This window comes from Drosophila guanche, unplaced genomic scaffold (assembly GCF_900245975.1).
Source record: "Drosophila guanche unplaced genomic scaffold, DGUA_6, whole genome shotgun sequence".
Taxonomy (NCBI): domain Eukaryota; kingdom Metazoa; phylum Arthropoda; class Insecta; order Diptera; family Drosophilidae; genus Drosophila; species Drosophila guanche.
The window spans coordinates 520,825-533,335 of NW_022995748.1; the positions used below are offsets into that span (position 1 = coordinate 520,825).

The following is a 12,511-nucleotide window of genomic DNA, read 5'->3' on the forward strand; positions in this document are numbered from 1 at the left end:
TTCTTCTACTCCAATTACAGGGTACCCCCCTCCGACCGCCGCTTGTGCGGTGATTAATGATACCCCGCACTGAAGGTAACTTCATTTTGATTGCCCTGTCGAATCTGAACGGCCCAGGCACATCATTTGTTCTGGATGCTGCTTGTTTGCCGGCACAATATCAATACAAAAGTGTACAAAATTCCCTCAATGCGATTGGCTTTTCAATTTTCTCATTTCCCCATTTGCTCGCACGAAAAAGTACACTTTTCTTGTCGGGGTTTTACTCTCTGGATTGCCGGATTGGGCCATTAATCAAGTTGAAGACTTGGCTCAACCTTTGGCTGTGTGGTCTTGACGTTGGCAGGTCTCCTTTGTAGGCCCATGCCCCAATTGATTTGTGTTTACACGTCTAACATCATCAGACAGATTTGATGGAAAGGGTGAAGTTGGAATTAATTATAAACATTTTTGTTCAAACATCGTCATTGTTCATTTTATAATGCGGTGACATTGGGTGGATGGGAGTCAACCCGAAGAAGATATCGTATCGTAGAAAACTTGGAGAAAAAGAGGACAAACGAATAAAGTTATTTCTTGAAACTGTTCTGGTACAAGAAGAAGTTGAAAGATAATTAGATGCAGCTTTTAAGCAAGATATTTAACATGTTTAGAATTAATGTGCATTACAAATTCTATGCCATTCATTCTACATTTCACGGCTGTACATACTAAAGGAAAAGTCACCTGTCACCTGATCAAACAAATGATTCGCAGCTTTAAAGGTTTCCTTAGCATATTTTGGCATACAAAAGGTATGTGCAGACACACACATATACATTGATTTCCTTTTGAATTGATTTATCTTAATTGAAGCTCACATAAATTCGTATCTTATATTCCAATTAATATCGAATTTCAATAGCAAGCTGGAAACCATACATGTAACTGGAAGTTGAAGTCAATAATTCATTTGCAACTTTTTGCATTCAGAAATCATTTCGTGGGCTTTCGTAATTGAAATGCAAGTAATCCACTCGAGTCTCATTGAAAGGAGAATTCATAATTCAATTGAATGCAATAACATTCACATATACATTTCCAAACCAATCAAATGAAAGAGTTCTCTCTCTATTTTTAAACGAAAAGAATAACTTTTCGGAGTTGTAAACCTTTTATAAATGTACAGGGGAATTGGGGAATCTTTTTTTTTGTTTTGTTTTGTTTAGAAAAAGTTTTGTGGAAGAAATATGAATATTGGATTTCTCGGCAGTGTTTATCTTTGTCTGAAGAATCTACCTTGAAAATGTTCCCCAGCGAACTCCACCTTGAGTTCAATGCTCCAAACACTCCCACTCCCTGCATCTCGTTGCACTGCTGCAAGTTCCCATCAATTGGATTGCTGTAGCATCTGTAGCCAAGTGCAAGTGGCACTTTTTACTTGCAATAAACACTTGAGGTGCATTCAGAAATGTAGGAAAAAGAATGTGTATGAGGCAGAAACAATTGTACAAACAAAGCAATTTACCGATGACTGCATAAACAAAAGGGAAAAGAACAATTCCAAACAGTAATCAAAATCCCAAGAGCAGAATCAAAGATTTCCCTCCCGCAAAAGGCTCACTCATGCATGAGAAAAAAAAGAGGGATTCCTTTTGGCAATATATTAAATATGCCTTGCTGGCGATTGCTTTCGAAAGGTTCCAATTGGGTGCAAATGTCTCAATCTGGGAGCAAAAGTTAATGAAGCCCAACAGCGCGCATGTTGAGCAACCAAATGAAGCCAATCGAAGACATCATCGATGGATGGGTCGCCGCTCTGTGAATACAATGAGAATTGAGGGGACAAATTCCACAGAAAAATATACAACATTTCCTTTGTTAGCGCTGAACTGGAACATAATATTATTAATGGTAATAGTATGAGAAGTTTTCGAGCAAAGGAACACAATATAAGGGAACTAAAGTAATTTCATAGAAAGTTTGATGTAATTTTCCTGATTAATATAACATTTGCACGGTTTCTTCAAACAACTAGCAAGAGCAAATAAACCACAGAAATTGCCAACAAATTCCGGGAAATTTTCTGACATTCCAACACTGTGGCTTAGGGATCCAGCGGCTCCACTAACTAAAAACCAAATACGAACATGCACTGACAGACAGACAAGTAGGTTTCCCCTGTCCCATTGCGGCATGGCACCGAATTTGGTTATGAAAATTCTGTGGAAATTGAATTGACTACCGAGAGAAAAAAAAACAATGGAAAATGGAAAATGGAAAATGAAAATTGAAGCCCTCGTCAAATCTTTCAACTGACATAAACTGATTGAAAATGCGGGTGGTACGTAACAGAGAGAACTGGGGAGAGAGGCGGCCAGCGGCGTCCACTGATTGCATCGCAGATACAGATACCCAAGACCCGTACAGTGGCAATTGCCAAGTGCACGCATTGAGTCATTCAGTCAAGCATGTAGACTGGCTTTGGCGGCAGTCAGGCATGCCGTCAATTATATACTCTTACAATGTTGCCGTCAAACGAACGGACGAACTATCCAACCATCGAATGCATGGACTGGATGGAGAGTGGGCTTTGTCTTGGTCTGGTCCGTATCAAGATGATTTCCATTAGATACTTTCGTATGCAAGGCAGCTCACTGAATTGATGTCCGTTTTTATGTGAAGATAGCAGCCATATACTAGATACAGATAAAGACGATGACGATGACGATGATGACTGTGATGATGTTGATGTTGATGTTGATGTTGATGTATGATGACTCTCTGACATTCCGCTGATGGCACATTCCCCTCTACAGCACAAGTTGACTTCTTGTCTTGTTTCTGTCAGATGGATAATATGCTTTTTGCGTTTTTCCATTCATTCCTTCATTCCTTCATTCGGTCTTAGCTCTTGGCGCTTGTGTTGTGTTTTTAATTTTCAGTTTAATTAAATCATTTGGCCAAGGCAGCCACTTCTCTACTCCTCTCTGCACTTGTCCAATGAATTATGCTTCAAGTCACTCGGTTCGCGGCATTTCTGGGTCACATTTTGGCCAAAATTTATGACAGCTGCGCTTCTGACTTGTGCTAAGTAGAATCAGCCATTAATTCTGAACAGAGTGTTCCAAGTTGAGTCGAGTTGAGTTCAAGTTTGGAGTTGTTTGAGGTAACCAATAAATGCGTTGAAAGGTTAATAAACTTTGCATTAAATTGGATGTAAATTAAAGTAAACAAAAGCCACTTTTAGCTTCTGAATGTTCTGAAAGGTATTCGATATGTCTTCCACAATAAAGTTCCCCTTCCAACTTTCACTTTTCTGAACTCTTTTGGACCATTCTATCAATTATAATTCCATTGGGACTCCAAAAATCAGTTCACAGCTCTATCAAATTTCACATCACCCTCTAAAATGTTTGAGATCTGAAACCTCTGACCCCGTTTCCAACCCCACAATAAGTCTCATAAACCCCATTTGTATCTACGACTATTACTTATCTAATAAACGGTCATAAAACCTTCCCTTTCATGCCACAGAAGTCAAGCGATCAAATAAAAATAATCAAAAAAAATCATTTTGTATTTTGAGCCAAAGTGAAAATTGTTTTTATTATTGATAGTAAAATAATATTTTCCCTGAGCATTAAATGCACATAAAACTCTCTTTTTATTGTGTCAAATGTCTCATCGGAGATCGGACACACGCCGCACGATGATGATTTTATGGGGGAAAGAGCAAGCCAAACCCAGAGCCCCAGCCCCAGCCCCAGCCCCATCCCCAAACAAATTCCCAGTGCCAGTGCCAGTGCCAGTGCCAGCGCCAGCCCGAAAGAGCTGGCCAAGATTAGAGGTTTCTTTTGAATGCCAATGCCGACGTCGTGTGTGCGTGAGCCATGTGATGGTCGACCACAAATTGCTTAATTGGGTTTGAGTGGGGGACTGCATGCAGTCGGTGGGGGTCTGGATAGTGGATACTGCATAGTGGCCACCGTAAGCCATCAAATGCTGACAGCTTGAAGTGGGACACTGGGGACAGTTTCTTCAAACAAATTATAGACGGGAACGAGACTCCTCCACACCACACCCCATTCTTGCGTGTCTCTAATGGATGGGGAGGCGGTAGCACACATCCATCTCTCGCAGAGAGCATCCTCTGCCTCAGAAGCACCACATTGGTGGCAAGTGCAGGTCCCCATCACGCCACTCCACTGCCCTACCTAATTGATCAAAGAGTTCAGAGTTCGTGCTTCGGTTTTAGGTTGTCGGGTGATGAGTGAGACGATATGGAGGTCATGCTGAGGCCACTCTTCTCTCCTCCAATGATGAATATCTCCCGGTAATTGGCTGCTGGACATGCATTTTGAGAGTCGAATATTATGGGGCTATAATATGATAATGATAGGTTTGCATTTAAGGAATTTATACATGAAAGATCAGGCTTGAATGCAGACGGGCAGGTGAAGTTTTATTTGATAAAGTTCTAGGAACCGCCCTAAACATGTCAAATATTATACGACACATTATGGGAGCATCGCAGTCTTTTGATAGGATAATTATGGGTTTGGTTAGGAAAGGATAAAGAAGTAATCTGAATATCTGAAGTGGTTACCCTGTAGATCATAGATCAATCATTTCTTGTACAATTTTCGAATGTGAAATATAATAATAAACAGTTGATTATCATTAAATGTAATCACATTCCATGTTTATGCAACAGATTATTTATTTAACAGATAATTCACAGCCACAATATAAACAATTTAAAGCTACAATGGAGACAAGACCCACCTGAATCCCCATTCAATTACTATAACAACTTCAACTGCATTTTATGGTGTACACAATCCCCTGATTTTACCTTGTTTAGGTTGGTTACGACATTGAAGGGCAGATTTCCGTATGGTAGGGGGTCTTAGGGTCTCCCTTGGCTGTGCGGCTGTGCTGTGCCACTTCCAAGTCGAATGTAAATAACACAAAGCAACGTAAAAGTGACACATGCAGCACTTGGCACTAACCAAAGTTGAACACAAGTATTTACAATCAATAAAAGCCAAAGCAAAAGCGAAAATGAAATTGAAATCGGAATCGAACTCTCGGACACGACACATTGAGTGGGGGCTGGAGACCACTGGAAAAGTTATGCATTTGTTGGATACATTTTGAAATGCTCCCAACTCGAGTCGAACCAAAGCGAAACCGAAAGTGGGCGTTGCTAATTACCTTCTGTGCAAATGGGTGGGGAAAAGAGATTTATTGTGGGATTAACTTTGAAAAAATACGCCAAGAAAAGAGAGAAACGAATTGTGGGATTCGCTACCAAGAAGCTAATCACTGAACTTCCTGTGTTGTCTATTTCAGTTAATCAATAGATTTGAATTAAATTGGTTAGGGAAAAACCCATAGCGATAACCATTCCCCGTTCGTTTTGCGTTTCGCTAAACGTAGAAGAGGCAAAGATCTGCATAATTGATTAGTAAATCATTTCTGTGGGTTTAGGGACTAGACTAATATAAATAATCCCACAAAGATCGATTTATAACTCTATTTTCTTCAAGTCTAAAACTCTCTGGCGTTCTATCACCTCACTCTACGCTTCATTCATTTGACTCATTCGTTGACTTACTCACACAATAACTGTCTGTCTCCGTTGTGTAGAGAGTGAAATAATAGTTTGAAACTTCTGGAAATCTCTGTACGCTGACATAGAGTTGTGTTTGTACACACAACTATAATTTATATTGTGTTTGCCAGCAATTTATATTTACGCTCACAATATTGGCAACTTCAACAAGCCCATAGATCACTTTAATAGCATTCCCCGACTCTGACTCTGACTCTGACTCTGACTCTGGGCCGACTCTAGCTCTGGCTCTGGCTCTTAGGCCATCAATGGCAGCCGCCTGCTTCATTCTGGTAGTAGGCATTCGAGTGGTAATGTCAGGGGCGGTACGGTGGGGAGGGTGTCCATGGAGGTTGGGGCGTGTTCAAAAGTTCAACGATTCGACAGAGCACTTGATACTTTTTATGTTCTTGTTGTCACTGCACGTTGCAGCATGGCATTCTCTGGTTGTCAATGGCAGCGCTTGAACAAGTTTTTTCTTTCATTTTCACGAACTTGACTTAGTCACTGTGTACACAACTGTACTGCAGACAAGCAGAAGAATCATGCTGGGAATTGTTGATGCACTTTGGGGGCGCATGAACAGATGAAAAATTGAAGCTGAGGCCGAATTGAAAGCGAATCAGGATGGCAGCCGACAGGAAATGCAACTAAATCAATGTTGAAGTCTCAATCAACTGGCACAGAATTGAGCTACAAAATTGTAGTACTGTGAGCTGCAGGGAATGCTCTTAATAATGGCTGTTATCAGGAATAAGTTTAAGTAGAATGAAAGGACAGGCTCATGGCTGATTAAAGATGAGTAGAAAAATGTTTAAAGACGGTGAACATTTATTTCTCAGCTTTTGTGATGAAAGTTTCTGAAAGTTCTTCTATAAATAGTTCAAACAATTTTCCATACAATTTCAAAAGCCACTGGCCCAAAGTTCATCTGCAATTTGTTCACCGATTAACTTCACTTTATTCCACACTAAAAAACACTGATCTTTGCTGACATTTTAAGTGCGTCTCCCCATCGCCTCCACTTTCATTCCGACAGATCCGACAAACATTCATAATTGGATGATTGCTCATTTGCATCCACACCGCCCATCCTCTCCTCTCCCAACATATATTAACCCGACTGAATGCCTACTTCCCCCCCCCCCCCTACCCGTTTGGCCCGCTTATCAACGTCGATTATAAAATTGTTGTCACGCTTCTGTCACCACAAAAAAATGGGAATACAAATAAAACATGAATGCAGCTCCGTGTTATGCGAACCGAAGCATTAGATACCCTTGGAGATTGGTTGTGTGTGTGGATCTGATTTGGATCATGATTAGCTATAGATAGGATTTGACTATATAATTTGTTCAGCAGCAATTAGCGTTTGCCAATATTAAGAGTTCAGCCATCCTTTCTGTTCCGCCTTTTAGACAGCAACACACAATCATCATACCCTCTTCCAGGGTATCCACAAGAGAGCAGAACACACACTTAACCCATACTGGCGACGCCTTCCAAAATGATGCCATAAATTCACAAAATTATGACATAAAATAATAAAAACACAACTGAAAAACGAAGCCAAAAAGTCATTATCAATTACGCCACTTAATTATTTTTATTGGAGCATAAAATGCTCCATTTCTTGGGAAGACAGCAGCGAGCACAAAAGAGCTCAACATCTCCTTCGCTCTCTCTCCCTTTTCCTTCCCCCATCTTCGCACTCTTTCTTCCCAGAAGATCCACTCTTTATCCGTTACTCGTTTCCCCTCCCTCCATTCTTTCCGTTTGTCGCACATGGTGTCAATGATGTACTAATTGTCGCGCGCGCCCACTTCTTCTCTCCCAGTATCTGCATGAGAATATTTCTTGGAGTCTTGGGGTCTCGGTCCTGTTATGTCTGTGACTGCTGGCAGAGAATACTCCTGCCTGTCTCTCTCTCTCTCTCTCTCTCTTTTTTGCATAATTTGTTGACAGTTTCTTGGAGTGCATGAATATTAGATTGTTGGTCTGGCAACTTGCGGGCTTGGCCCCAACACCACAATCGACAGCAACAGCGACAGCTCGAAAATTGGAGGCGTTTATGTTCACGCACTTTCTAAACGAATTTTGAATATTTTTTCCGTATGGCAAATTATTCAACAGCAGTTGACACCAATCACTTACAAATTGAAGGAAATTCCCTTAGCCAAGGCGATGGAAATAGAATTGGCTGTGTGTCAACGAAAATAAATGCTTGGAAAATGCGACCGACAGTCACTTGATATGCAGTGATTAAAGCAGCACAGTGGAAAATCCCGGGAAATCAGCCACAACATGCTTTTAGAACTCTAAATACAATAAAATACTATACAGTTGCGAAATAATTTGTACACTTTGAATCCTTTTAGTCTAAAATCAATGAAAAGACACTCGCAAATCACTAGATTATCCACAAGCCACAAGAGCAAAAACCCTGATGGAAACTGCAAACGAAAAATCAGCAATGCAATTAGCCAGCTCAACTCAACCATTTTTGTGCATTTTCCAGTTAGCCAATTGTCTAAGATTTTGCCGCCAGCTGCTGCTCTCCACGTCTGACGGAGCAATTAAAAAATCATTTAGCGGGCAGGAGGGAACAACTGGAGCGACATGTGTTGGTGGCGTTTTATGGCGCATTAATTGACTTTTTGTTGATTGAAAACTATTTCAATTGTGCAAATGCAATCTTTTACTTGGGTTTTCTTCGGTTGTGTTTGTTTTTTGTGCAATAATTAAATTAAGGCACGGCCTAGGCCCGACCACCCACGGCAAAATTGATTTTGATGCAAGCAACAAAAAAAAAATGAGGTGAGCCTGACTGCAACAATTTGTTGGCCTGTCTCCGGCATTGTTTGCGTGAAAGTTTTTCCAGCAAACCAAACAAAAAGTCGGAAAACATTGTTTGATAGGCATGGGAAGGCTTCATCCGTGGTAATATTATACATTACATTAACCGCGGCAATTAAGTTTTGAGTTTTGAGTTTTCAGTTTTGTGGTGAGTGGAATGCAATTTCACTTGTCAACAGCCCCAAAGCGAGTCCCCGTCTCTCCCGTCATATTTAATCATATATTTTAAACCCAAGAAACGTTCATATATCATCCATGTTGAGGCAACATTGTGGCTGTGCAACATGTTGCTGGCGACTGGACAGGCGTCTCAAAACTTTTTCGGTTTTTAGTTTTCGCTGGCAATTGGTAGTTCGTCCGATGATTGATGGCTCGTTAGCCATTGGAGGCCGACACTTGAATACTAAACACCAAAATGACTCAACAAGTTGCAGCTTGTTGCAACAACAGACACGTAAAAAAGAAGAGCCCAGGCCAGGGAGCAGCAGGCACAGGGAGACACACCCACGCGTGAGCAGAGCCAGCCATGCGGGGGCCGTTCGTCGCTTGGTTTTTGGCTTATGTATGTTTGCAAATGAGCTGATTATGATTATGGAGGAGAGGAGTTGATTTGCACAGAAAAAAACTACAATGAGGGGGAAACTTTTGGTGAGAAAGAAGGTAAATGGGAGATGGGGATTGCAGTTTTACTGGCCAAAAGATTATCTTGGTAAATTCTATGATATTGCAGTGGAATGCTGAAACTCATCTCTTTGCTTACATTTCTGGCTAATTCTCATTAAAAATGAAACCTCACACAATCTTGTTTCCTTGATTTTGAGTGGACTTTTCCAAGTACGAGTGTGTTCCGCAATACACTCAGGGTCTCCGACTAGGCTACCTACCAATAGACGTAGGAGTAAGTAACTTTGAAGTGCGTCCGTTGAGCACTCCCCCAACTATTCTTGGGCTGGTTGGGCAACACTGGCATTAAGCACTTTGCTGAGAACTGCCAGCAACTGTTTTTATACTCTACTACTAGTACTATAAAAAAAAGAGTAAAAACTTTGGACAGCCCCGAAATGGTTGCGCACATTAGTGAGTGGCACAGACAGAACTCAGCAGCAGAAATAGAAACAGAAACAGAACTTCCAGTTAGACAATTGCAACTTTGTTTCGAGCAACCCACGATCAACTTTTTGGTACAACTGCAATAATTTTTGTTCTCTTCTTTATCTCCACTCTTGTTGCAGGTAAGTGCTGGAAAGACATTAGAAGACGGCAACGATGGCCATGTAAGTACTCAAAACAGCATAAAACCCACCCACATGTTAGTTGCCAGCCTCTCACAGCCCCTCATCTTCTATGATTCCATGATTCTATGGGAGTGCATGAGTGTGTGGTCCGTGTGCCAAGTGAAGTGTACTGAGACCACACCAAAACTGAACCACTCCTGACAATTGCCGGCACTTCCGTTGCATTGAACTTCGCCGTATACGCCCCCATCATCACATCATCATCATCATCTTCATCATAAATGCATCTGTCGTTGGTGCGCCACACCGGGTAGATGACCTGCGAACGATCCTATCCCATATACATTACAATAGGCGTCTGCTTAACGATCGTGACCAATTTGTTGGTCAGCGAACAACAAGATCTCCCCCAACACAGAACCTCAGCTGCCGTCTGTCGTCGTTTTGCAAATATTTACACTATGAATAGAGAGCACAGAACGGATCTGCCTCTCGCTTTATCTTCGAGACTAGGGGGAACACTATTTGCTTTGCTGCCGCTGTTCTCGGTGCACCCCTCGTTGTCACCGCACCCACTGGAGACCTGTCTATCAATTTGAAAAGCGCTGCGGCTGTGCCATCGTATGTGCCTTGAATATTCAATTAAAAATTGGCGTCGACAGACGCTTGCCATGCAAAAATAGGCAGGGAGCATGAGAATAATACGACGAAGATAGAAATACACTAGAAGGAACTAAAAGGAACTAAAGCCATCAGCTCATGCCTCATTTTAAAGCATCAGACATCTGTTAGTGGTATTTCAAGTTCAATAGACTTTTTGCCATTTCCGCAACAAACTTCTACCGCACATGACCCCATCTCCATATAAGGGTATCTCTATTCTATTCAACCGATTCATTACCATACTCGTAGTCGTAGTCGTATATAGCTCTTGGCGCTCGTGTCAGTGGCTCAGAGTGAAAACGTGACTTGTCTGGCTCTTGTCTGTCAACAGTCTGGTCTGGGCGAGATGATTTGCAGCGAACTTAGTTTAATTGAAACATTGGCTAGAACTTGACGCTGATTTGACTGGAAATGTCGGGGGCTATACATAAACCACCGACTACTGGTATTACTGACTCTCCGACCTAGATATAATACCATTAGAAGTGGCAACATTTGGGGGCTGGGGTTGTTGGTTGAATGTAATGGTGCGGGCGAGAAACAAACAAAACCCGTAGCATGTTTTTGCGAAAATTTATTACTTTCATTTTGTGTTTTTCTCGCACAAATCACGGAAGAGCCACCGGCGAGAGCGACAGTGGCGTAGCGAATAAAATAAATTGAAATGTGGGTCAATGTTTATGGTGTTGTGGCCATGTTTTCAAGAAGGGAATGACCCCAGACCGAGCAGCACAACACCCAGCTTAAATACGCGTTTATGGAATATAGGAATTGCCATTTTGTTTGCTCAACTGCCAATTTATTTGCCCGAAAACTCCTAAACTGTCAAATGCCGGAACCCACGCTCTAAAAACAATCAGATTCCATTGGATCTATGCATCTGCATATTCATGCATGACAATAAATGCACACCAAAGCAAAATAAATAAAAACGAAAGGATAAATGTGGTGTCCAACCTTCAAATACCCTGGCAGAGTCATCGTTCCATGTGGAAAAACATTTTATTATCCGCTTTGTGATATTTAACTGAAATATTTTAGATAATTTCTATGGGAAAACTGATGGAAGCATTACAATAAGAATACAATATTCATGGCACTCTTTTTTAGGGCACAGAAATATTCAAATATCGACTGGAATTTATTTTAAACAAATATTTAGTTGTCCTCCTTTAGGGCGGACACCAAGTGGACAGAACAGGATAGCACGGGACTGGACACCAATCCAAACAATCAAATGGACAATTGGCAAATTCAATTTGTGACCCGCAAAAACCTCGTAAAGGCTTTCATTTGTTTAGCAGTTTGAAGGAGGGGGATAGAGAGGGATTTAGCCGTGTGGAGTGCATAGATTTATATAAAACATTTTCCTGCTTTCGTTGTCGATTTTAATTTAATGCAAACATTCGTACAACAAAGATTAATTATTAAATATATACGTAATATATGGATGCCAGATACATATGCAAGCGACCAGATTTTATTGCTGGCAGCATGGAATTGTAATTACTTTTTTATTCCTATTTGGAATATTCGTATGTAAATAGCTGGAAGGGCTGGTAACCAAGTTATACGAGTGCTGCAGTGAACAGCTGTCGAATGCAGCCAATGCATGTGTTGCTTATAGATAAGGTAAACATTTCACTGCATTTTCCCCGCTCTTTCTTGTGATGCATTCTCTTTACTTAAGTTCTATCAAATTTGTTGCACAAATAACGTTCACTTTCGTAAGATTGTTTGCTCAATAAATACAAGTTTTATGGTTAAAAAAAAGGTTAAAGGGAATACAATTGAAGTGTTAATTGGATCCATTTAATATTTAATCAAAGTATTTTGTGATGTTTGTGAATGCAGTCAGAAAGCTAAAAGAATTCTATGATAGATAGACAGACTAGACAGCGGATTACATTTGTTAATTAGTATTAAATAGGGCTCATACAAACACATATGCAATGCCATTAAAATCATCTGGCAATATGGAAATTTATTATATTTCATATAATATTTAAAGTCCCTTAAGGTCTTCCCTTGGGGTTCCTCTTTTATACACTTTCATAACACGCCCGTATATCCCACTCTTCTTACCTACCGCCGCTAAACCTTCACAAAGGATTCGCCCATAAGAGCCAGGCCACAATTATATTGTGGTATCACATTG

General features: G+C 40.8%; 1 protein-coding gene across 3 annotated transcripts in view; it reads left to right on the forward strand.

The window, feature by feature from the left end:
- The window catches only part of LOC117584247, a 62,596-nt gene that overhangs the window by 31,775 nt on the left and 18,310 nt on the right, over positions 1–12,511 (forward strand). The window contains exon 2 of one of the 3 annotated variants that reach the window (XM_034273050.1): positions 9,688–9,729. The exons of the other annotated variants lie outside the window; for them this stretch is intronic. Within the exon in view, the coding sequence (XP_034128941.1) occupies positions 9,688–9,729 (42 nt within the window). The remainder of the gene's footprint in view (positions 1–9,687; positions 9,730–12,511) is intronic. 3 annotated transcript variants of the gene reach the window in all.